This window comes from Taudactylus pleione, unplaced genomic scaffold, assembly GCF_031769625.1.
Source record: "Taudactylus pleione unplaced genomic scaffold, aTauple2 ptg000021l, whole genome shotgun sequence".
Lineage (NCBI taxonomy): Eukaryota > Metazoa > Chordata > Amphibia > Anura > Myobatrachidae > Taudactylus > Taudactylus pleione.
Genome location: NW_028284423.1, coordinates 19,728,448 through 19,755,987, shown reverse-complemented (window position 1 = coordinate 19,755,987; position 27,540 = coordinate 19,728,448). Strand labels below are relative to the sequence as shown.

The 27,540-nt window shown below is 42.6% G+C and overlaps 1 protein-coding gene across 1 annotated transcript in view; it reads left to right on the top strand.

Annotated features, from left to right (window-relative positions):
• Positions 1 to 12,109: 12,109 nt before the first annotated feature.
• GLRA3 (glycine receptor alpha 3) overlaps positions 12,110 to 27,540 on the top strand; it is a 226,743-nt gene continuing 211,312 nt past the window's right edge. The window contains exon 1 of the mRNA XM_088448214.1: positions 12,110 to 12,353. Within this exon, the coding sequence (XP_088304340.1) occupies positions 12,283 to 12,353 (71 nt within the window). The 5' untranslated portion in view covers positions 12,110 to 12,282. The remainder of the gene's footprint in view (positions 12,354 to 27,540) is intronic.

Genomic DNA, 27,540 nt, shown 5'->3' with positions numbered 1-27,540 from the left:
GCAATCGCCCATATATGGATGGACCCCTAAATTTAAGCAGAAGAGTGCATGTATCTAAGTTACATCCACTGTGGGGAATCTGTCGCTACTGCTGCAATTTACCCATATTTGAACCTGGGGTTTAATGTTGTGGTCAACAAGTGAACTGCACAGGTCTAAAACACCAATTTCCATTCTGTTTTTGTATTAACATTGTAATATTACAGTATGCCCAATGTAGTGAAAATGTCACATCTACCACTAAAATCTTCTTCCTTCTCCTGTCTCTATGTCAGACATGAGGCAGCTAATCTCTATCTTCTTGTTCCATGACAATGTGTCTGTGTGTTAATGAAATCTCATATATATTATATGACTTTACTGATGTACTGTAGGATTGTTTTCCTGCCAAATTTATTGTGTCCTTCGTAAGCTGGAGGACGTGGCACAGGTCTGTTATGAGCTGATATTACCTAAGTCATATTATACAAAACTCCCAGAACAGGCTAGCAACAATATAATTATTTACAGCAGGGGTTCCCAAACTCCGCCCTTACACTCCACGTTTTAAGTATATCTGTGCTGCAGCACAGGTGACTTAATTAGTACCTCAGTCAATTTGATTTAAATATCTGGACTCAAGCATGAATAGCCTTAGAGTGTAATGACAGGGATTGGGAAACTGATTTACAGTTTTCTGTCACTTGTAAATCATTTCATTATAGCTTTCAATACAGTTTTAAATTATAGTAGTGAAGTTACCATCATCATCTCACATGGTAAGAAATTTCATAGCATAATTATCTTTACAGTACAGAGGTACAGAACCAGTCTACTCACAAATGATAATCCCTCATTCAATGTATTATCTTTGGTTGTTAAAAGGTCATTAAAAAATTCTTTGTACTGACCTTGGATATGTTTGTAGCACACCCTATAGAGTAATTGTGTGGTGCTGCGCATTTGTAACATGGGAGAGTGATATACACTAAGGGGGTGTGGTTAGATTTTTGCAGTTGGGAACAGTTATGACCAGTAAGTTACAGGAGGGAGGAGTCATCTCAGAGCTGGGGAAATGGGAGGGAGCTCCTGTACTGAACTCTCCTGGCAAGGGAGAAGAGCAGGCCATGGCTGCCACAATGCTTATGCAACACCCAGGGCAGGAGGAGCTGTTGTTGGATAGCAGCAAAGCCTGGAGTGCTTCAACTAAATTGGGAAGTCACTACTTAAGAGTTGTAAGAGCACGCTGTTAAATCCTGTGTGTGGACACACACACACCATAGTGATGTAGTAGCTGAGTCTGTGTGATAGCTGCTGGAGATAAAGAGTTACAGATGAACAATGCATGTAGGTGACAGTAAGAATTGTGTACAATTGACAACAACAGGTGTCAGTAAGCAAAGGGCCACATGGACCTGGGGGCTCGAATCAGACCCAGTCGCTAGATGCAAACGCTCGTTCCCAGCATATGCAAATCCGTCCAAGTGACGGCATGGCAGGCAAATGCACGGCAAGGCATAAGCACGCCCACTATGTCTTGGTGTGTGATCGCTTTGTGTATGCAGACACCCACCAGCCTGTCTTAAGATACCCACTAGCGCACGTCATCTCCAGGAAGTGTATGCAACTATCAGTACATCGGGTACCATCGGAAGCGAACGCAGCGCTTGAGGTAGACTATACCCTACTTCAAGCACTGCAATCACTTCAGTGTGAAATACAACCAGGTGACGTGTATTATGACGCTGCCTGATAATTATGCACGCCTCTGAAATGGCGTTACTGCAGTCAGACACGCCTGCATTCACATCTACACTCCCCCATTTCTAGTGGTCAGCCAATGTCACCACCCACAACCGGCTTCTCCTGTCACTCACTCTGCAGGGCTGTCTATGCGCAGCGAGCATACGCTTCCCGATATTTCACAGTGGTTTGCGCACACGCACTGTGATGCATATGCAGGTGCACGATGCAAACCATCGGCAGCTACGAGCAAACGCTTCTTAGCGTCCTTGTCTGAATCGGGCCCTGGGTGCAGAGAGAAGTGTAAAAGATCTGTGTGGTACTTAATGTATAAAAATGGACTTCATTTCATCTCTAATTAACTGTTTTATATACTAGACAGTTAAGGTGCATACACACACAACGATTTTTTGAACGATTATCAATAACGATATTGTTTGTCGTTCAATCGTTGAAAAAATAGTTCACTTTCTGAGTTAAAACTATGAACGATTATCGTTCATGCACGTTCAAGTTTGTAGTTTGTAGTTCAGTCAGACTGACTAACTTAACGATTTTCAGTAAGGGAATATGCAAAAATCGTTTGTAGTTGAAAAAATGAACGAAAATCGTTTACTAAAATCATTAATTTACTAAATCGTTGTGTGTGTATGCAGCTGAAACGTAGTATGAAACCCCAATATATTTTATGGTTTCATTGTCTGCACTACCATGTTCAGTTAGCAGTTTGCCTAATTATAAAAAATAATCATGTCTTAGCTATGAGTGATCTTTATTTAAACCATTTTGGCATTTTATCATCAAATTATTTACTACAATATGTTTCATAATAGTATTTCTCAAAATCCCTTTTTATAATTTACCCCCAACTGAAATAAAATTTACAAATGTATAAATCCCTTGTTCCAAATTTGTTCTCTATTTCAATTTTGGTACTGTACCACATCTGCTCTATGATAAATATATGGAGAGTGTCTATAAATATAAAAGATATAGGGCCTGATTCAGAGCTGCTCGTAAGCGGCCGCTCGTTCGCTCTGAGCGATGTTTGCACAACTGCGCATGCGTATGGGACGTAATGTGCATGCGTAAACCAGTCATTGCGGTCGGAAATCGTGCGCTCGCAAAACAGCGAGGGGCTGCTAATTTGATTGTCAGAATGTACTGTTTGTGGGTGGTAACAGGGGAAGGTGCTTGAAAACGGGGGAGTGGAGATCCGAACACAGGCGTGCCAAACGGTCAGTAGGGCGTTTAATGGGAGTGCATAATTAGTAAAGGAGCGTCATCGACAACGTCACTTGGTTGTCTTTTAGCCTGAACTACTCGCAGTTATTGCGGTAGGAAAAACCTACCACAAGCACTGCGAGCAGTTCAGATGCCTTTCGATGTACCCGATTAATCTAATAAATACCGGAGATGACGTGTGTTGCGAACGGCAAAGGGGCGTCTTTACAAAATAGCGAGTGCATTTTTCGTTCGCTCGCTCAGACATAGAGGCATCAACGAACCGCAAAGAGCGAGTGCTCAATTTAAATAGCCGGCCCCTTTTTGGAAACGACCGTCCGCAAATAGCGTCTGGCTCTGAATCAGGCCCATAGATCTAGTTCATTTAAAACACATGAATGGATGCAGCGGCAGCTCCTACCTATTTACTGGGTAATGACTGCCCGGTTTGCAATCCAAACTCCCTGTGCAGCGGTGGTGCATGTTCCCTATTCACTGAACATTCCTATCAAAGATGGGAAGAAAATCCACAAAAAAAACAAAACAGCGCATGCGCAGAAAACGGTACCGGCTAGGGGCTGCATCTGCCTGAGTCTCAAAAAGCCAAATAAGGTTGCCGTAATAAAAGCAGAAGCTGCATCCTATTCAAAGCACCTGTCAGATTATAACAGTTTGGACTAGCAGTCCCAGGCTGAGGAATCACCTCCCCCTGGGAGTGGGACTGCCTGTCTGATGTGTGATTAGCAGAAAGCACTTGCAATGAGAAGACACAGTGACTAATTCACATACGGGAGGATTGAAGGATTACAGGTGAGTGTCAGATTTTACTAGGGAAGGGGGGAGGGGAGGCTGCAGTCCTGAAGACCCTTGGTAAAATACGACACTGGAAGGATGCAATCTGGATGATTAATCTGTTTTATTCTTGTTTACACATAACTGTACCTCTTCCTTTGTGAGACAAGTAGTATTTAATAGTGCAGATTTGCAATTACTAAACAGCATATATTACCTACCATGGTTTCCTCTATTGTGATTATAAAAGAAAAAAAACATACTTAACAGATTGTCTAGTTTATCTTTTAGATAACCAATATTAGTACATTTGTTTGTCTTCCTATACATATACCTGTTTTTTAAATCCATTTTTCAGACATAATCTTTGCTAATTTGATTTAGGTATTTACATATGTTGCTACATTTCTTGTATTTTCTTGTATTTTCATAAATTAATTCAGTCCCTATTAGGCTTAATAATGGAAGTGCTATTTTTTACATGTTGTTGTTTTTATTTATCTGAAACTTCAGTTCCCCTCCTTACACTTTCACTTTTGGCGGATGAATTCCAGAGTGCAGATTGCATTTCATTCTGGAGCACAAAATGGGCATTTGTTATGGACTGACATCATTATTGTAAGATGTGCCAAAATGTATTTGATGTGCATCTGCTGTATGAGTCTCAGGGGTCTATTTACTAAGCAGTGTTAGGAGACAGAGTGAAAAGTAATAAGGTGCCAGCCAATCAGCTCCCAACTGTCATTTTTCAAACACAGCCTGTGAGATGGCAGTTAGGAGCGGATTGGCTGGTACCTTATCACTTTTCACTCTGTCTCCTAACACTGCTTAGTAAATAGACCCCACAATGTTCTATTTATTAACGATATGTGGAAACAGCTCACCACGTGGTTTCCATATACCAGCAATTTAAGAAATCCATACCATAGGCAATAAATATCTCCTGCATTAGGCAAACTAATGCTGCAAATGGCGACGCCATTATTCTAAAAGAGGACAATGGCCAGTCCAAATTTACCAAGCTCTGAAAAGCTTACTGTACCTTTTTGGAGCTTGGCCCTGTTAGCTAAAGCCATCTTAAATTACATTTCCCTTTGTATTCCTGTATCCCTGGACAGCGATCTTATGGTCCCTCCCCACTAGTCTCCATGCCTCGTCCCTGCATATTATCACATTTTTTTCTGCATAAGTGCAGCTTGATGGCTGTGCATACCCAGTATACTATCCAGCAGTAAAGTGATAGATATTATATTACTGTAGACCTCTTTGCCAATTGGAGCGGGTGTGGTATAAAAGATTGTCAGTAGGTCAACACCAGATTGTCGACAGATAATAGGTTGAGACATGGTCGAGTGTTAAATGGTGGACATGGACTAGGATCGACAGGATCAAAAGGTTGACACACAAATGGCCAACACAGAAAAGTTTGACACGTTTTTCTTATTTAACTCTAATCCTAACCCTAACCAGCTCCTTCTGCAGCCTAACCCTAACCCTCCACCAAGTGCCTGACCCTAACCCCACAAATAATAAAAGCATGTATCGACCTTTTCTGTGTCAACCAAGTGTCTCCCTTTTGACCATGTCAACTTTTTGGCCCAGTTGTCCTATTGCCTGTCAACCATCTGGTAACGACCTATTGACTGTCTATCTAGACATTGTAGATCTTCCATCCGGATGCCATTGAAACTGCTATCCCCACAGTAGGTTTCTTGTTATATACAGATCTTTAACATTTCTGTTTCTGTGATATGTGGTGAAAAGATAGTTTATGTGACCCAAAGACAATATTTGAAAAATACATTAGTCTTCATTAACGCTATGGGAATAATATAAGATGAAAGCACTTAGGGGCCTATGTATTAATCAGTGCTGTGGTGTCGCTATGTTTGTCTATTTGTTTTGAGAGATTTTTTTTTTTTAATAATTAACCCTTCTATGCATGAAAAATATATGCAGGGACAGCAGTTGCGAGAAGACATATTACTTGCAAATTTAAAGTGGGCATAGATGAGGAGTCTATTGCGTTTTTGAAAGACTCTTCCTCTCCTTCTGACACATTTTCAGAAATAATTCAGGGGAGGATAGAGGCTGCCAAATTCTCAAAAGCTTCTCTCTTTGGAGCTTAGTACATTGGGGCCAGACCACAGTCGGCATTGGGAATAATGGGGACTGCAAACTATCAGCAATGATTAGCCTTTTTCAGGAGATTTCAGTGATATCTGCAGTTACTACATGATTTCACTAGAAATGGGATTGATACATGTACTCCTTGGCCAGGGCTGGTGCTAGGGTGTTTGGTGTCCCCCTGCAGACTATTAATTTGCGCCACACAGTAGCACAATCTTATTCACATTACACCACACATAGTGCCCCTGATTCACATTACGCCACACATAGTGCCCAATTCACATTAGACCCCATAGTAGTGTCCCTTATTCATGTTACAACACACAGTAGTGCCCCTTTTACATAATGCCCACATTAGTGCCACTTATACACAATGCCCACAGTAGTAGTGCCCCTAATACACATAATTCCCACTTTAGTAGTGCCCCTTATACAATGCTCACTGTAGTGATGCCTCTTATGCAATGCCCCCAGTGGTAGTGCCCCTTATGCAGAACTTACAGTAGTGGTACCCCTTATGTAGTTCCCCCAGTAGTGGTTCCCTTTATGCAGTGCCCTGAGTAGAGGTGCCCCTTATGCAGTGGCCCCAGGAGTGGTTCCCCCAGTAGTGGTGCCCTTTATGCAGTGCCACCAGTAGTGGTGCCTCTTATGCAGTGGCCCCAGTATTATTACGCCCATTAGAAGTGCCCCCCAGTAGTACTGTCCCCATTAGTAATCCCCCCAGAGAAGTGCCCCTTACACAAAAAGAATCACACAATACTTACCTTAAGCCCCACTTCTGTGTCAGCTGCCATCCGACTGCTCCACGGAACTATGAGAGAGACATCATGACATCTCTCCCTTAAATCACTGCGGGAACAGAAAGGTGGAGCTCAGGAGTGAGCTCCAAACTTCAGTTGCCGCTATAGGGAAGGAGCCAGGTGCAATTTGTGCCAGCCCTGCCCTTGGCAATAGTTATCTATGACTACTGTAGAATGAGTGTAGTACTAGATTTTATTAATACTAGTATTTTTTGACCTGTCATTCGCTGGGTCGCTAGCTATTGTGCCTTATTTTTCTACTCTCTTTCCCCACTTTTGCATCTGACTCCCCTTCCTCTCTATCTGTTCCTATCTCTACTTGATTACCTGTGTGTCTCTCCTTCCTTTCTTCCTTCCTTCCTTCCTTCCCTGTCTCTCCTTCCTTCCTTATTTCCTTCCTTCTCCTTTCTTCCTTCCTTCCCTCCCTTCTTCCCTAGAAAGTTCATTTTTGAAACTCTCTTCCCTGTAGCCTATACCATAGACCATCTATGGTGTTAATTATTAATACTATATTAAATACACTATCAAGTGTATAAGGAAGTTATCGTGTACATATACAGCGGGTAAAATAAGTATTGAACACATCAACATTTTTCTCAGTGAATATATTTTTAATGTGGCTATTGTAATGACATTTTCACCAAATGTTAGCAACAACCCATGCAATCCACATATGCAAAGAAATCAAACCATAGATGTCCATAAATTAAGTTATGTGTAATAATATGAAATGACACAGGGAAAAGTATTCAACACATGAAGAAAGGGAGGCGCAAAAAGGCATGGAAAGCCAAGACACCGGCTGAAATCCATCAGCAATTAGAAAGCAATCCTGCCCCTTGTCAGTTCAAATTAATATAAGATGGTTCAGTCCCAACTGATGGCCTTTAAAAAGGTGCCTCATTATCAAGGTGTCACACAAGAAACATCTCATGATGGGTAAAAGAAAAGAGCTCTCTCAAGACCTTTGCAACCTTATTGTTGCAAAACATACTGATGGTATTGGTTACAGAAGGATTTCTAAACTTCTGAATGTTCCAGTGAGCACTGTTGGGGCCATAATCTGGAGTGGAAAGAACATCATTTCACCATAAACTGGCCACGACCAGGTGCTCCTCGCAAGATTTCTGACAGAGCAGTGAAAAGAATTATCAGAAGAGTTGTCCAAGAACCAAGAACCACTTGTGGAGAGCTGCAGAAACACCTGGAATTAGCAGGTACAATTGTTTCAAAGAAAACAATAAGTAATACACTCAACCAGCATGGCCTGTATGCACGCTCACCATGCAAGACTCCATTGCTGAGAAAAAATCTTGTTGAAGCTTGTTTAAAGTTTGCTGCACAACATTTGGACAAGCCTGTGAAATACTGGGAGAATATAGTCTGGTCAGATTAAACCAAAATTTAACTCTTTGGATGCCATAATACACACCATGTTTGGAGGAGAAATGGCACTGCGCATTACCTCAAAAACACCATACCAACAGTGATGTTTGGAGGTGGGAACATCATGGTGTGGGGCTGTTTTTCAGCATACGGTACTGGCATACTTCTTATAGTTGAAGGAAGGATGAATGGAAAAATGTACCGAGACATTCTTGATAAATCTGCTGCCATCTACCAGGATGCTGAAGATGAAACGAGGGTGGACATTTCAGCAAGTCAATGATCCCAAACACACAGCCAAGGACACTCTCAATTGGTTTCAGAGAAAGAAAATAAAGTTGCTAGAATGGCCCAATCAACACCTTACTTGAATCCAGTTGAAAATCTATGGAAAAAAATAGAGCCGTAACTAGACTTTTTGGTGCCCTGTGCCAGAGAGAGCATTGGCGCCCCCCCCATTTTGCACCACCACCCTAGTTACGGCCCTGGAAAGAACTAAAGATCAGAGTTCATAGAAAAGGCCCAAGGAACCTTCATGATCTGAAGACTGTGTGGAAGAATGGGCCAAAATCACTCCTGAGCAATGCATGCGACTAGTTTCTCCATACAGGAGGCATCTTGAAGCTGTCATTACCAACAAAGGCTTTTGTACGAAGTATTAAATAAATTTCAGTAAGCATGTTCAATACTTTTTCCCTTTGTCATTTCACATTATTACACATAACTTAATTTATGGACATCTATGGTTTGATTTCTTTGCATGTGTGGATTGCATGGGTTTGTTGCTGACATTTGGTGAAAATTTCAATACAATAGCCCCATTACAAATATATTTACTGAGCAAATGTTGATGTGTTCAATACTTATTTTACCCGCTGTATGTCCAGAACCGGTGTTAGGTTCTTCCAAACCCCAGACTTACTCAATGTCTCTATTGCTTCTTAAGTGCTAATGATGACCCCTTCATGGACTGGTATACATGCTGGCTTTAAAATCAAGCATTTCAACCCCCCTTTCTTTCCCTCTCAGTCTGTTTCTGTGATTGGCCATACTACTAGGATTGTGGGTGTGCCTGGTCATATGCTGACAGGAGTGCCAGACTGGGGAGCGTTGCTGGACTTGGTAAGAATGTATTCCTGGACCACTTACCACCACTATTTACTGTCTTTCCAGGAAGGGACTGGTTCCATTACTGTACATCATCACACACCCACTGTTGTTATGGTCGATGAGTGGGGGCAGCCATGTGGAAGCATGAGCCGGGTTCTGTTGCAGTGGCTCCCTTTAACTTTCACCACCAGAGGGCTCCATGTCTACAGTGTCTATAGAACCTGCGAGGAACAGACAACATATAGGTTTAATGGGCATATTTATCAATTATCGGGTTTTTGATCTGATAATTGTAATTTTTTTATCGTTGCTATTCACTGCAAAAAGAATTTACATACCATCCAAATGTATCATTATGCATCCACAGGGGTAGTGGTCCGACCCTGCTATGTGCTTGAAGTGAAGTGAGCGCATCAATGATCTCTTCAGTCCTCTATCGGTACTCCTGCACATGTAGGGTCTGCTGACCATGCATATGTGCAGGCCATTGCTAGGTAGGGTTCCAGAGGAACCCTCTCTAGGGGTCTATTCATCAATACTAAATATTATATAGTGTAACTTTAGTTTAGAGTATAGAGCTTTCCTTAAATATCGGAGCAATTCATCATGGCTCCTCTACATAATTTTCTTTTCCAAAAGACTGTATTTTTATGGAGACAGTTTTTCAGATAGAGATACTTTTCTCCTTCTGGCTTTACTTAATGCTGCTTGGTTACTGAATGCACATGCACAGCCATCCGTCCACAGATTATGAAAGTTGTGTGCAGTGTGTCTGCAAGCAGCGGCAGCAGTCCAAAGAGGATCTCCTAAAAGGTAAGTTTATTATAATAATGTTAAAAAATATAGTTTATTATACAAATACATAGCAGCCATGTTTAAAATAAAACAATAGTTATAAACAGGTTTCAGGACACTTATAAGTGCCATGAAGTTACGGAGGAGAGTGGAGAGATGCTTCCCTGCAATCAGCATGCAGCGGTGGTGGGGACAAGAATGCAGTGGGAGGAGGGAGCCGCCAGACATGGGGGGGAGATGGAGGAGGAGCTCAAAGCAATGGCAACATGCAGGCGTGGATACAATGCAATGTAAACCGTAGCTTGTGAAAGCTTTTGGGGACTGTACACCATCTGAGGATGGTGTACAGATACACATGTAATTTCCAAAATTCAATGATTTTCAAAAGCTGATGACTAGACTAATTTCTACATCCCCATACTAAAGTATGGGGTGTGTGTAATAATGCAGCAGGACTGTAACCAGGAGATGTCAGTAATATATCCTGTGTTACTAGCATGGGCGTAATTACCATAGGTGCAAGGGGTGCAGCTGCTATGGGGCACAGAGCTGTGGGGGGCCAGCTTCCTTGTCAAACCTACGTGTGTTATATACATTTTTCACCATTGGGTGGAACATAGGGGCCCTTACAAACTTTTGCTATGGGGCCTAAAAATACCTACATACGCCCTGGTTACTAGGATAGATGAATAGCAGTGATACTTAAAAATAACATTAATAAGTAAAAATTGAAGGCAAAATGTTAAGTTAGGAAAGATGACTAGCCCCCCCAGTAATTTTTATCAAATGCAGCCCATAGGCTACAATAGAATAACTCCATCTGGATATGGCATTTCCTATCTGACGCCAATCTCTGTAAATCTGACAGTTTTGCAGCCCCTGTAGAAAGCTATAGCTACTGTGGCTGCTGACATAATTGGAGGGGATGCTGTGGATCCTCCATGGTACATTCAGAGGAATATTTGATAAATATGCTCTCTTTAAAATAGATTATTAGAGCAGTAACAGACTACGGTACTTTCTATTACAAAGCAATATTTTAAAAGTATTAAAATCAATGCATAATGCATTTAAATAAATAATAATAAAAATAATAATAACTTTTTACAGAAACACACTATTTACATGTTTTAAGCAATACACTTATGAAAAAAGTGTTTGTAGTTACCTGGACATTATACTACAGAAGTAAATCATAGAATGCCTGTGGATGTTTTATATATGTGATGAAACAAATGGTAGTTCAGAAGCAAAGGCATATTGTAAGCTTTCTGGAATGGGCTGTCATTAAACTTTATGAAATTCATAACGAACACAAAATAAGACATCTGTATTGCAAAAGCACGGACTACAGTATATTGCAATGTACAGCATCCTGCCGTGTTACTGCGAGCAAGCTGGGTGAGCAAGTACAATGTGCAGCTGCATGCTAATGAGGTAGAGGCTCCGTATAAGGCAAAGTCAGGGCTAAACCTGTCACTGATATCCACGCCATTGCCCTCCCTGTATTGTCTTGTATAGGATGTGTGACGTGTGTGAGAGCCGGGGTAGCCCTGATCAGCAATTGGTAGTTTCAAATAATGAGTCCGGACATACATATGTATGCAATATGTGAGTTAAATGCATTGATTCTTCTCTACCGCCCATGTAATAATGAAAAGACACGAGTAAAGCAAAATATTTTCTGTGGCTTTTATGTATGATGTTGCCTGTGGTAGTCTACTGTATCTAGACTCGACGCTTTAGCATCAAATCTATAATATCTACCATTTTAGTGTAAGAGGCAGCTATTCCGTAATACTTCAGCGTGCAAACCATGTAGGAGAACTTTAACGATCGCATTTCATTAGCTAGAACCACGTGTATGTATCATCAGGATGGAAGCGGTTATTACTGCTCCTTTTTCTTCCATGCAATAAATGATCGTGTTCATTGGCTGCTGCCAGGCACGCCTGTGTGTCCAGCCCCTGGCCGCAGTCCAGCCTCCTATAACAGAGCCAGAACATAGATCTCAGTGTATAGGAATGCAGCTGCTTGGAGTGGACTCTGCACTTCTATTCTGCTTTTAATTTCCATTCTTTTACATTGGATCTAATATTTTTTTTGTATCATGCATTCAGTATATTCGTCTCCACTCTGAAAATCTTCCCTAGTTGCGCTGGACTACATTGCTAGGGTGAAGCTTCGCTTTTCATTTAGGATTACAGAGACCTCCGAACGGAGCTGTCCTGGGTGCTGAATTACGCGTCCAGCTCTTTTCTGCTACTTGCTACAGCCATCTATCACTTGATGATTTTCATTTCACAGCCCATCTTAACAAGCCATGGCCCGGATCAGGTGTATCCTAACAGCAGTCTCGGGGTTTTACTTTTGGGAAGCTGCACTCCTGTTAAGGTACAGTATGATCATCATATCAGCCTTTATAGCAAACAATCATATTTATGCAGCATTATCCTTATATTTTGCAAACTGAAGAAAACATGCATGTGAATGTTTTATAGGTATAATACACAACACACACACACACACACACACACACACACACACACACACACACACACACACACACACACACACACACATTAATAGATTACACACACGCACATTAATAGATTCCATGTGTACCAGGATTGTTTATTTTTGAAAGTACAGACACAAGGACACAAGTGTTTTAAATGGTTTCTAATTCATTAGTAGCTTGCATAACATTGCATTCCTATTTTTAAGTGATAATGAATTTTCCTGTATGTGCGGAAGATTAATTTTATGCAACACATTGGAAACAATCAGGCACATGTTTCAGAGTGTACAAGATTTAAACTAACAAATTAAGTTGTTGCTATGACTAATAAAGTAAACAACAGGTTATTTGAGGTGCAAGGCAATTAATGTGTAGAATGTTTTATTTCAAAATACACACATACCTCACACCTCACCCCTCCTCCCCCCCTACCCCACACACCTGTTACCTCACCCCTTCCAGTATTAAAAGCAAAATTACCACCAGTCAGGTTGAAAAGTCAATTCAGGACAATTTTAAATCAATATCTTGACCAGGATTAAAGGAGCACTTAGCTAAACATTTCTTCAAAGAACAGTTTTGGTTTAATTAAAGACCATCACTTTCACACGACTGACGGGCTATAAACCCAGTTTGTACTCAAATCCCAGTGTACATGGTCACAATTGTGTTTGATCTAGTTAAATGGAGTTGCCTAATTTGCCATTTAAGTCTTGAGTATATGTTTTTATCTGTTCATCCTGTAAAAAATATTCATACAAATGCATACTTTCCAATATGACCCATTCCAGAAGGCCACAATGCTCTGTTCCTTGACTTCCCCCTTAATTTATGATTGCCATCACCTGCATTGAAACACCTTACCAATTAACTAGTTCAACACAGATGAAGGCACTCAAACACTAAGAGGGAAGTCCAGGAACAGAGGATATTGGAATGGGTCATGCTGGGAGGTATGCAAATGTAATAATTGTTCTGTTTTATTGTAGATATTTTATAATTTGTGGTATTTATTGTTATAACATATTCAGAACTCTGTTGTTTGTTCATGGAATGTGTGTATTGAGAAAACCTAACATTTATTTTACTCTCAGGAGACTATTTCAGTTTAGTTTTTCATTTTAGAATATTATGTAGCAATGCTTGTGAATAATTAATGTGACATGAATTAATGTCCCAATGGTTTTATAATCTAATTTCATACCAGGACTAAAATGGTAATACAGATTCAAGGTCATAAAGAGCTTTAAGTCCAAAGCCATACTTTTCATGTCATTATTCCTGCATGTATATCCACAGGGTGCATCATAATTGAGTATTTACATAAGTCAATGACTGAATTCAAAATGAATTAATATTTGTGTAGTAAAATATTTGTGATTCTTAAGGATCTAGTTTTGTATTTATAACATGTCAGATGTTGATATATATACTTGTTTCCAATTTAGCTAGAGTAACGAATTCTTAAATAATAATACTATTGAATATAATTTAACATTGAATATTAAAACTTCATGTGAAATCTCCCTCCCTAAAGGTCAATAAAATGTTATTTTATTTAAAATATAACATCTACAATATGATGATTTGTTTATCGGGTTAGTGTTATATATTTTACGTATGTTACATACTCAATTACAACATCCTGAAAAATACTGTGTTTATCTTCAGTTTCTTATTTTATATAATACTTATTGGGGTATGTGCAGAGTTTATGGATCATTTAATGCAAAAGTCTGGAAGTTTGCATGAAGTGTAAAAGATACAGTAAATAATCTAGTAGCCTATAAAATAGCTTAGACGGTGCTACTAGAACACTAGTTTCTCCTCACATATACAATCATTGGAACTAGTGAGAAATTTGTCCGTTGTCCTTAATTGTTTGTGTTTTATACGCATGTGCTGTATGCGAGTAATAATACAGTAAATCTAATTTAAATTATTTTAAAGACAGAAGATATTTTAAATCGGGATGTAGTCGGCACCCCAGCATGCGGGATGCCGACGGTATGAGTAGCGGCGCCAAAATCGTGACAGGTCGGGATCCCGGCACCAGTATCCCAACCGCTGGCATCCTGAAGGTAAGTATCGGGGTGTTAGGGGGAGGTTAGGGTTAGGTAGCAGTGTTAGGGTTAGGCATTAGGGGGAGGGTTAGGGTTAGGCATCGGGGAGGGAGTGTTAGGATAGAGTGTGGACAGGGGGAGGTTAGGTTTAGGCACTAGGGGGGGAGGTTAGGTTTAGGCACTGAGGAAGGGTGTTAGGTTTATGGTACAGGGAGGGGGAGGTTAGGTGTAGGCACTAGGGGGGAGGTTAGGTATAGGCACTAGGGGGGAGGTTACACTTAGGCACTGAGGAGGGGGTGTTAGGTTAAGGGTACGGGGAGGGGGATGTTAGGTTTAGGCACTAGGGGAGGTTAGGTTTAGGCACCGAGGAGGGATGGTTAGGGTTAGGTTAGGGGTTAGGGTAGGAGTTAGAAAATCACTCACCATGCAATCCTATGGGTGTCGGGATTCTGGCTGTTGGTATTCTGACCAGCGGCATCCCGACAATCAAATTACTACGTATGAAAAAGGATATATTTATTTTATTTTCTTATTGGTGACTTTACAATGCTTTGTAAATGTTTTGTAGTGTGTGGTTATTTCTGCAATATATGTGTAGTAGCAATGTGCATGTAACATAGTAGCTGTGCTCACTGAAGCCTGAATTATGCACTCCTTTAAGGAAGGTGTAATATGGTAATGGTTAACACTGCCTCCACATAGCAGGGACAGTTCAAAGGTACTTGAAACCACATTAACCAATGCAGAGAATGATAATAAACTACAACAGGTATACTACCAATTAAACAAAACAAGCATATATGATTCATTACCTCCATAAAGAACAATATTTTCCTCAAAATTCTGTCAGTTTATAGATAAAACATTGTGTAACAGTGCATAAATGGTGGCACCAGGGCTGCCATCAGAAATTGTGGGGTCCTGGACTGACAAAATAGGCAGAACCCGCCCCTTGGTGGGTCAAGGGCATATATACCAACTTTCAGTTGCTCCACTTCATGAGAAGCCTGGAGAGGAGATACAGCTAACCATTTTTGGGGTCGGGACTTCACATCATTAGTCCCACCTCCATTGTGGTATAATGCTGCAAATGACCCTGCCAACACCATGTAAAAGAAGGATGTGTCTGAGTGACAGCCTTCTTTTATTTGCTAGGTGTACTCTCCTGCGCCCTCCAGCTGCCTAATAGTAGTGCCGGCCCTGCCACTAGCTTACCATGTATCGCAGGAGGCATCCAGTAATTCAGCTTTTGGCTTTCGGTAGCAGCTGAACAAGTTTGTTGGTCTGGGGCACTAGCAGTGCAGCACAACTCTCCCTATGGTTTTCCCCTCCTTCCCTACTGCCAATGTGGCCAGTGTTAGACACTAAAGCTGCCCATACATGGTGCAATATGCACCTTGCTATGATCCAATGGGCGACATAACGGATGGTCTTAAGGAATCTATATTTGAACCTCTATATACCCCTGCCTATACCTTCTAATATCCTACCTATAAACCTCTAAGGATGACGCTATTTTGCGTACGCAGTCATACAGTAAATAAAGACTTTAGACCTGGAATCTGTGGTTCCAAAGCACAAGTATTATTCAAGTAAAAGTACAGTCAGTTACACGCTATTGATCCATACACAATTAGGCGCAAAGGAATTATACAGACCCAAGTACAGTATACATACGCAGCGCTCTCTGGTCCAGATGTTAGGCATCAGCAAGAAACCCCTTGTCAGTCAGCATTCAGCAAGAAGACTACGGGCCTGATTCAGAGCCGCTCGTAAGCGGCCGCTCGTGCGCACTGAGCTATGTGTGCACAACTGCGCATGCGTACGGATTGTAATACGCATGCGCGAACCAGTCAGTGCGGCCAAAACTTGTTTGTTCGCAAAATAGCGAATGTCTGCTATTTTGAGTGACAGGAGGAGGCATATGTGGGTGGTAACAGGGGAAGGTGCTTGAAAACGGGGAGTGGAATTCAGAACGCAGGCGTGCTTAAAGGTCAAAACGGGTGTTTTATGGGTGTGCATAATTAATACAGCAGCGTCATTGACCATGTCACTTGGTTGTTTTATAGTCAGAACTACTCGCAAAATAGCGGTTGAAAAAACCAACCACAAGAATAGCGAGCAGTTCATACGCTGTTCGATGTACTCGATTAATCTAATAAATAGCGGACATGGCGTATGATGCGAGCGGCCAGGGGGCGTATTTTTCAAAATTTCGAATGCAAGTTTTGCTCGCTCGTTCAGACTTAGAGGCGTGAACAGACCGCAAAGTGCGAATGGTTCATTTGATTAGCCACCCCTTTTTTTTAAACGAACGACCGCAAATAGTGAGAGGCTCTGAATCAGGCCCTAAGACCCAGTGTTGGAGCACACATATTTATACCCCCCAGAAATAGACAACACAATAGAGAAGTTTGTTGCTGATGCCATTGATCCTCAAGGGGGATGCATCTGTTACAGAGCATTTAACAGGCTGATTCAAATAGACACAACCCAGCCTCCAACAACTGAGGGTCTCTGGTTCCCGCCCCATGCAACATCCTAACAGTTGTTCATATAATATAAATTTTGTTGCTTGAAGTCTCTGCGGTCCATAAGTTGAGAATGCATGATGCGATCTCCACACCGATAATACCGGAATTCTGTTGAAAGAGTACGCATCAGTACAAAACCAAACACGGCTTACTTGGCATGTATAAAACCTTAGTTACCAAATAATCTTTATTTCACAGCATTTATACTAAATGAACAAACTTAAATCTTATACCTTAAAGCTTATGGAACCTTGTATGTGAATATGTAATGTGTGAGTAAGCGGGGTTTGATCTAAAGACGCTAGTTAACTTGGAGCAGATGCGTGCGCATAAAGCTAATGAACAGCGTTTTCATAAAGGATCTTATGCATTCGCTAATATGCGATTAGTTACCAGCGCAATTGTGCGTATTTATGTGTGTATGAGAAATGGTGCACTTAGATCTCACTTAAACCAAGTGAACACCTAACAGTGTGGAATGTTGAGCCTTATAGTTCCACATGCCCCCCTCTCTCAGCAGCCCCCACCCTTCCCAGGCTCAAAAGTAAAGTCCTTTGTTCTCCCAGACTCTTGTGTAGATGCTAATTAGCCCAGCTACAAGACCCAAACCTAAGATAACACTCTTGGCTTTGAAGGTATTTTATTGCAGGAAGCCTGCTAATGTAAGGTGTGTATTCGAGCAGGGCCACCTGGAGTGAGAGCAGACATTATATTCTGGAAGCTTGTTGTCACGTGGCCATTTGCTCTGTTTAGCTAATGCAATATATCCTTTAGAGGAATTATAATAATATACACTTTATCCAGAGCACCCAAACTACGTAAAGTCATGAAATGGGCTTTTGGTGAATCGCCGTAACTTATGGCGATGGTCACAGATACAATCGCATGATGCTAATAGTATTATCGCCACATGTACTAAAGTCTGAGTTTATCTAAAATTGCGCTTAGGTGGCCATTTGCAAAATGGCGTCTTGCGGCCAGTCGCAAGATGGTGTCGCTGCGATTCAATTTTAAAATGATCTTGTCTCAACCAATAATCCAACTTCGACAGTCTCCACACACGGAGCGATCAGGCGGCCGACACCCGATATGCCAACACCCCCTCCCACACCCCGCATAACGCTGTACGGTATTGTACATCGCATCCCCTGATCAAGTGAACATTCAGTAAGATCTGGAAGTGCAATGTACGACCTCACGGGAGCAGGTACTGCCCGATATCATGCCCAAACATGCTACGATATAGCAGCGATATCCTACCAATCCGTCGGATCGGTTGCTATATCACACCATGTATGGGCACCTTAAGCCTTCACTGACACTGAGTTATAACAGCCCAGGCAGTGAATTTCTTTTGTCAAATGAGCAGCGGCACTGGTACCCCTCACTGAGAGAGGAAGGGTGGGGCACATCTGAACCGGCTCAGCAGGAAGTGCCCCTTATGCCTGGTGGCCCAATTTGCCCATGCGCCACAGAATGTGTCAAATACAACATTATAATACCATAAAGTCTATGTAATAGATATTTGGAAAAAACTTTAACTTAAGAGTCTATATTTACAGTATTTTGGGGGTAAAGTGCAATAAATACAAAAAAGCTAATAATTCAAATATATAGTATACCCTTGCTTAAATTCTAATTTTTCCTACTTTTCTTGACCTCTAAAGACTTAGGGCCTGATTCAGTAAGGAACGTAGTTGCTAATATGAACACAATCGTCCGACTGCTATGTTCTGCGCATGTGTATGCATCGCAGTGCATGTGCGCGAAAAAACCTATCGCGAATGGGACTGTGATGGCTATGCAGATCCATCGCAGAGTGAATGACAAGATGTGCCTTTGTGGGTGGTGGCGTGGGGTAGTGGGGAGAATGCAGGCATGCCAGTGCGTTTCAACGCTGTTGCAAGGGCGTGCATAGATTATCCACTGTGATGGCCTACGCAATCTGAGGCCTGATAGCGTGCGTGGTTGTTAGCAATTTCTGAGTATGGTCAGGGCTTAATCAGTGTACATGAGGCTGCGATGGTACTCAATTGTACCAATGGTTTCGCAGTCTTATGGATGTGTGGTAAGTAAAGTGGACGTCCTTGTGTAGTGCTGCGAGGGAAAAACGATCGCAATGAATTAGCATACTATCGCAGTTGAACTGCATGCCTAATAACTATTGCATACACATTTGCATACGGTAGTGAATCAGGGTCTCATTCAGACCCGCTCGCGAGCGAAGGATGCTCGCAAGCAGGTCGATGTTACCCAAATTCTCATGCGCATGACGGAGGCTGCTCCGTTGTGCGCATGCGCGAGACCTGGCGAGCGACGGGGAAGCCGTCGCATGGGGTCTCGCTACAAAGGGGGCGTGCTGTCGATGGTGAGTGACAGAACGCCCCCTTTGGTGGGCATGCCGGGGCGTGGCTGCCCAGACGGAGGCATTCCCATGGGAACGCCTACCGCCTGGGTCCAGCCCCACTGACATCACACCCACAGCTATGCGAGCGTCCAAAAGGCCGCTCCAAATTTAACTAGGACGGCCCTGATTCAGAGCGAGCATTCTGGTCAGAGCGTCCGGCTCTGAATCAGGCCCTCAGGGGGTCATTCAGACCCGCTCGTGAGCGCAGGATGCTCGCAAGCGGGTCAATGTTGCCCTACTGCGCATGCGCACGACGGAGGGAGCACCATCGTGCGCATGCACGGGACCCGGCTAGCGACGGGATAGCCGTCGCTCCGGGTCTCGCACCAAAGGGGGCGTGCTGTCGATGTTGATTGACAGCACTCCCCCTTTGGTGGGCATGCCAAGGGCGTGGCTGCCAGACGGAGGCGTTCCCATGGGAACGCCTACCGTCTGAAGCCGGCCCCACTGACATGAGTAGTGATGTCAGTGGGAGTGATTTTGGCTCTGATAGAGCCAAAATCACTCCAGGGCTTGCGGCAGCGAGACCCTACCGCAGGGCCTCCGTCGCAAGCCAGATGGTCGTGATGGTCTTGACCATCGCGACCATCATCATGGACGCTCGCTATAGCTGTGGGTGGTCACCCACAGCTATGCGAGCGTCCAAGAGGCCGCTCCATTTTCATGTAGGAGGGCCCTGATTCAGAGCGAGCGCTCTGGTCAGAGCATCCAGCTCTGAATCAGGCCCTCAGTCCCTTAATCAACACAGAAGTATACACAGAGAAACAGACATACACATAAGGAACACACAGACAGACAGAAACCAGAGACTAAAACTGGCCACACATCTAAAGATTATCTGTCCAACCAGCCAACCAGTTGATTGGTTGGAGTGAAAATCTGGTAAGGAATGGGAGTAAATGATGATCAGCAATTTGCTCCTAAATGCCAGAAAGCAGATGAAAATGGTCGTTCAGACAAGTTTGTTAAATGTTTGATCAAAACAATTTGTTCAAACAACAGTTTTTGTCCATTTTCTGGCATTTGGGGGCAAATTGCTGATTGTTATTTGCTTTAATTTCTTACCAGATTTTCATTCCAACCAATCAGCTAGTTGGCTGGTTGGACAGATAATCTTTAGATGTGTGGCCAGCTTAAGAATAACATCAGTAAAGTATATGTCTGTAAAATTATAGAACACCTTACAGTGCATCTCTATTAACTGTTGGACTGGCCTGGCATGGAGTCTGGTAATTCCCCAGTGGGCCCCACTGCCTTTATATAAGGGGGTGGGGCTTAGTGGGTGGTGATTATGGGGGGGCTCTGTCAGAACAACATTATAATCCATACCCAGTTTACCCTCCCAGAGACTTCTCTCCCATCACGTCAGAGTCAGATATACATCGTTCCTGTAACTTTGATAGGCTGCCCGGTCATAGCTTACACCACGTTTGCCACCGAGTGCACCCTGCCCATGTCCCTGCATGTCCTGTGAGTAGAGGAAAGCCTGAAATATGACACCTCAATCCCACCCTAGTGGTTATGGAAGACATAAGGAATCAGGTAAAGGCTCCAATCTTGCCACTACAGCACTCAGAGGCAGCAGCAGCCACTTCTGGTTGATAGCAAAGTGCAGGAAAGGTGGATTCTGAAAAGATGGAATAAGGACATGCAGCAGGAGGGCATGGACGTGCTAGGGTACAGGGAGTTTGTGAAGTGAACCCCTTGATCAAGGTAGGCGGTAGCCATGGATGGTTGGTCAATGGTTGCTCTCGGCATGTAAGTGCACAAGCAGAGCTGCCATGTGATAGGGGTAGAAATGGGCTGTTTGCTGGATTGCTTTTTTTAATTAGTTTTTTTAGTAATCATCCCTTCTTGTCCCATGGCTTGGATGTATTTCTAGGGGTGCTTATAAGGTCACCTGGCTGCTTGATTCCTCCCTCCTTCCAATACTAGGCTTGTGACACAGGAGAGAGAAATGGGGGTAGTGACAAGGTGGAAGGGGTTGCAGTCTGGCCTAGATAGTGGAGGATCAGTGGCTCCACACAAGCACCCATGATAATTGCATGTGCCCCTCCTGTAATGCAGGCAGGTGGGCAAAAAGGATACAGTGTAATACAGACAGTGTGACTGCAGGCTGAGGGTTTAGTGAGCAGTCCAAGTCCAACTTTTCAATTTCAGAACATTCAGGGTTCAATGTTTCACTGGCCCCGCCCACCCGATGTGTGGGTCTCCTATCCTATATCTAAACACCTCTCTACACACCCTCCACATGCTCTGCAGCCCCGGTTATACTGAGTGCAGGAACCTCGTATGTGTCCATATGGTAGGGAATATAGGCCCTCATTCAGAGCCGCACGCAAGCGGGCGCACGTACGTTAGGCGTACGTACAAAAATATTTAAATTCAATGGCTCGCTCGTATTTTCGTTCGCATCTAAAATTCCTCCCTAAACTCTGACGACCCCTCCTCTAACTAACGAGCGTACGAAATAGCGAGCGTACATCCCCGAAATGGCTTGAAAGGAACGCACGCACAAGTATAAACAGGAAGTGGCCTTGTCAGATGTCGATTACCTGCTCCTTTATTCTGCCTACCTCCATCAATCGTATCATGCCAATCAATGTATCAATTAGCTTAATTGTTTGTTTTTTTTCAACACAATGCAAGAAACTTTACTCTTGTCTGTGTTTGTGTTTACCCGCAGAATACGTACGGATGAAACATTCGCTTTTATTGTTTAAAAAACATGTGAACCACAATTAAACAATTGTACTATTGCTGTGTATCCCCGCATATTTCCCTGGGTTCATTTCTTTATTTAAATTTGCTTACGCATGTCACTGCATCAAGCCTATCCTAACTCTCCAGAGATTTCTGGCCCTGTCGAACACATGACTCATACACTAACCAATAAAATTGCTCCTGTTAATTTCCAAAATACATTAGCCAATCAGAAAATTTTTACACACTTTATCAAAAATGATTTTTAAGAAAAACACCATTGCCATCATGAGAGCCTCCGCATTCACCAGGCGTGAGCTGCTGGTGCTTACGGAGGTCATGGATCGCCGGATCACCAGCCAGCCAGAACCCATGACCAACCGGCAGAAGCGCTCCGCGTATGCGGAGGTACGGTCCCGCCTGCGGTCCTTCGGATCACGCCGCAACATCGGGCAGCTGGAGCGCAGGTGGTCCGACCTGCAACGGCGAACGCCCCGCTTGCTGGCATGCTTTCGCATGCAGATCCTGGCAAGTAAGTGTTATGTATTGTGGTTTTAATGTTTGTGTTTGTGGGGCAAACTGCGTGTGCATGTTTTCCTGTCTGTTCTATTTATTATTTGTACTCATATCTGCGTGTGCATGTTTTCCTGTCTGTTCTATTTATTATTTGTACTCATATCTGCGTGTGCATGTTTTCCTGTCTGTTCTATTTATTATTTGTACTCATATCTGCGTCTGCATGTTTTCCTGTCTGTTCTATTTATTATTTGTACTCATATCTGCGTCTGCATGTTTTCCTGTCTGTTCTATTTATTATTTGTACTCATATCTGCGTCTGCATGTTTTCCTGTCTGTTCTATTTATTATTTGTACTCATATCTGCGTCTGCATGTTTTCCTGTCTGTTCTATTTATTATTTGTACTCATATCTGCGTCTGCATGTTTTCCCTCTTTTTATGAATTTTTAATTCTACTGCTATTTTTTTTGGTTTTATTTCTTTTTTCTTTTTTTTATTTTGTTTGTTTGCCCGGATTTGTCCATAAACTAAACGCAATTTATTTGACATATTTTATGGGGACAGCCAAGACTCCGCCGTCAACGTCGGCGTTCCCGCCCACTCTCCCCAACCCCCAGCCAACACTCCACCCCAAATCTTTCGCCTATTCCCCACTCCTCCCCATCCTTCCCAGACCCTCTCCCGGAAATGTCGGGCCTCCTTCCCCTCCGTCCCACTTCCCCCTCTCCTCCACCCACCCCTCTTCCAATTACCCCCTCCCCGGAGTCCAGCATAACTCCGCCCCATTCTTTGGGGAATGACGGATCCTCCGAGGAGGATCATGGAGGTTTTGCCGGAGCTCCCGATTTGTTTCCCGGTATGTTTTTTATTATTTTTTTTTAAAGCACAAACTGTTTGTATGTAATCATGTGTCGTGCCTTTCTTCGTGTTTTTGTGGCTTGACTTTTGTTGATTGTGAAGGTTTGCCTTTACCTCTTCCTGGTGATTTAAGCATACACATATCATACCTGTGGGAATTTGTACCTAGGCCTTGTATTTTTGCCAGCCCACCCTTTTTATTTATGTTTTTGGGTTTAGGAGTGATTTCTTTTTTTTTTTATGTTTTTCTGTGGAGTCCCTATTGTTGTATTAACCCACACACTTTTCTCACCCACAGAGGAACAGAGGCGTCGGCAAGAGGTGGCGGATGTTGTGGGGCAGATGCGCCACCATGTAATCGGCCTTCTGGTGGCCCTCGACCGGCTGTCTGGCCTCCTTCGGCATTAGTTTTTTTTTTTTTGTTGTATTTGCCAAATAAATTTTTAAAGACAAATATACGTTGTGGCTCATTTTTAAAAACCAAAACCAAGATAGTTTAGCCTGACATAAGTTCCTGCAACGATTTCCCTTTTTTAAAAGTTAGATTGTGTTTTGTCTTTGTATGTCAAACAGACACCAGAAACACATAACAGTAACAATGTAATTTCCCTTTTTGGGTGTAGTGTCAATTTCAGATCTCTACATTTTCCAGGTTCCTACTTGGTGCGCAAGCTGCTTAGGCCAATCTTACAAATCCCAAGGTTGGGCCAGGCTTCCTTTTGGTGTGGATTGGAAAGCTGAAAACATATTTCAGTTTTGCTCAACTGGCGTCAGTACTGGTTTACCCCTTAGTCAAATGTAACTTGTGTTAACCTGGTTACACTTGCTGTTAACGTCCCAAAAAAGGAAGACCATTTCACTCTTCAAACATTTATTCACCACATAACAGAGAAAACAAAGTGGTCACTCCCAAAAAAAATACACAGTGATAAATTCAAATACAACACATACCAAGAAAAAAATAAATAAAAACACAAAATCAAGAACTGGTTGACGAAGGACCATGCCAACATGATTCCACAAACATGGCGTTGCGATATGGGTTCCAGAATATATGCCCAAAAGGACCAGATCCAGGTTTGGTAAGGGTAGCAGGAAGTAGTGAGCGTTGGAGTGCCAAAGATTATGTGATCAAACAGAAGATGGTGAGAAAATTAAAAAAAAATTAGATGTTTGCAAAAAAAAACAAACACATTAGGTATAAACACTGGAGTTTTGAACAAACTTACCTAAAAAATCTGGCCACCACATCATCGCGTATGGCCCCCCCACATACTGACCTTCGACCAACCTCGGGGGGGCCATCCTCAGGTAAGGCATCCTCTGGCTGCATTGGGACACCACTCCTTATGGCAATGTTGTGAAATATCCCACACAGGACCACAATTTTAGACACCATATCCGGCACATACATGAGCTCGCCACCAGAGCGGTGGAGGCATCTGAATCGGCCTTTTAAAAGGCCGATACAGCGCTCCACCACTTGCCTGGTGGCTGTAAGTGCGGAATTATACGCACTTTGTGGCCCTGGTGTGGGAGCCAAATAAGGAGTGAGCAACCAGGACATGCAAGGGTATCCACTGTCTCCTGTGAACAAAAATAGACCACATCAGGAACACTGTGTATCAAGCTTAACATTGTTATGTACTAAAGGTCTCCACTTACCCAGAAGCCACGCATCACCAGCTTGTAGGTTGGTTAATTTCTGCCATATCCCTGATTGCCGGATGACGAAGGAGTCATGTGCACTTCCTGGTAATTTAGCATTCAGGGACAGGATCTGGAGGGAGGCATCACATACCACCATTACATTCAGGGAGTGATAGTGTTTCCTGTTTCTAAATATTGCCTCCAGCCGTGCTGGAGGCTGAAGTGGTATGTGAGTACCATCCACAACCCCTATGATGTGTGGGAAGCCAGCTATTTGGTAAAAATTGGCCTTGGCCACACTAAGGGCACCCATATCCAAAGGCATTTTAATAAAATGATGGAGGTGCTTGAAAAGTGCCTCCATCACTGCCCTCAGGATCCGGGAAAAGGAGGATTGGGAGATGCCCGCCACTATTCCCACCGTTGTTTGAAACGATCCTGAGGCACAGAAATGTAACACCGCCATAAATTGCGTCAGTGGTGGTATTGCTGTTGGACTGTCAATTTGCCGCTCAAGATCACTTTCTATTAATGAGAGAGTGTCTATGATGATTTTGGGAGGTAGACGGTAGCGTCTTAAAACCTCATCATCGGGCATTCCAAAAAGGGTGACACGTGTTCGAAATATCTGGGGCCTTGCATGCCTACGATGCCTACGCCTGGGACGAGTTTGAGGTTGGTCGTCTTCCGGGAGCAGGGCCAGAACAATTCGCCCCAGATCTACCTGAAATTCAAAGTTTACAATGTAAGGCTTTTGGCCCACCCCAAAAGTAAGAAAAAACAACTTAGCTTTCTGATACCATCCATAGCTGCTTACATGCCGGGGTATTGTCATGATACGTATAAACTGTAAAAAAGGCAACAATGAGACTTCAAAAATTTAGAGGGTGTTTTTTTTTTAAAAAAATTGTTGCAAGCCAACACAGAAAATAGCGGAAAAACACATTTGGCCATCGATGAAAACTACATTGCACACCGTACGTCAAATAGGGTTCAAATGGACCCAAAAAATGGAAAAGGGAAAAGCAAAACTGGATTATATGATGAATAAGCCGTCAAAAATGCGGTAAATTATTCGCAAATGCAAGTCACTACACCAACAGTCAAAAATGCGGTAAATTATTCGCAAATGCAAGTCACTACACCAACAGTCAAAAATGCGGTAAATTATTCGCAAATGCAAGTCACTACACCAACAGTCAAAAATGCGGTAAATTATTCGCAAATGCAAGTCACTACACCAACAGTCAAAAATGCGGTAAATTATTCGCAAATGCAAGTCACTACACCAACAGTCAAAAATGCAGTAATTCATTCGCAAATGCAAGGCGCTACACCAACAGTCAAAAATGCCGTAATTCATTCGCAAATGCAAGACAAAAAATGGACTTACCCAACTCGAATATATAAGATGTCCTCAAAAAACTTCTTTGGGTCCGAAAACAAAAAAAAACTAAAAAAGATGAAATGAGTGTTAAACAAATTAACTAACCACAAAACAGAAGAATACACCAATTGGCCACAAATTTGAATGCACAAAACTTACCAAATCAGGAAAGGATGTTGAAAAAATGTAAAAAATGCGAACGGAAAAACCAAAGAAATGTAGCAAAAACAAACAAAAAAACAACTCTCCAAAATCCTCCAAACGCAACCAACCAACCAAATCCAAACCACTTAACCGACAACACTCCAACAACCCCACCTCGAATCCACACACACCAAGCCATAAATAGTGTTTATTTTCCCGCACAAATTAAGGATGAATCATAGGGACGCACAATCAATGATGCGGCCGCAAACTAACGACGCATTTATAAATACGTCACGAAATCACATAGAATTTCTGGATGATTTCATGCTGGAAGCAGAGACATGGCTTCAAACCAGGGAAACAATGGTCAAAATTGCGGCGGTAAGGCCTTCATGCATTTTGTGTCAATGAGTATTTTAAAACATAATATTGTGCAAGTTGTGAAGTGGCTAAATCTGCATATTTACCCAAATAGTTGAGGAGGATGACATGGAAGAGACTGCTGGCCCCAGTCAACCCGCCAAAGCTGCAAAAAAAAAAAGGCAGCCACATTTCACAAGCAAGGAGATGGAGGTTTTGATCCAGAAGTGCGTTGACATCCTGCCCCAGGCAGCCAGGAATATGAGCCAAAGCCAGAAGTGGAGAATGTGGGAGGAGGTCGCCGTTGCTGTCAATAGGGTGGGTGATTATGTCCGTCTAGCCCGGGATGTCAAACGGCGGTAAGTAAACACTTTCCCATCCTATAAACAAACCCCATTGTAAAAAAAAGGATAATGGTTCCAAATTCATTCCA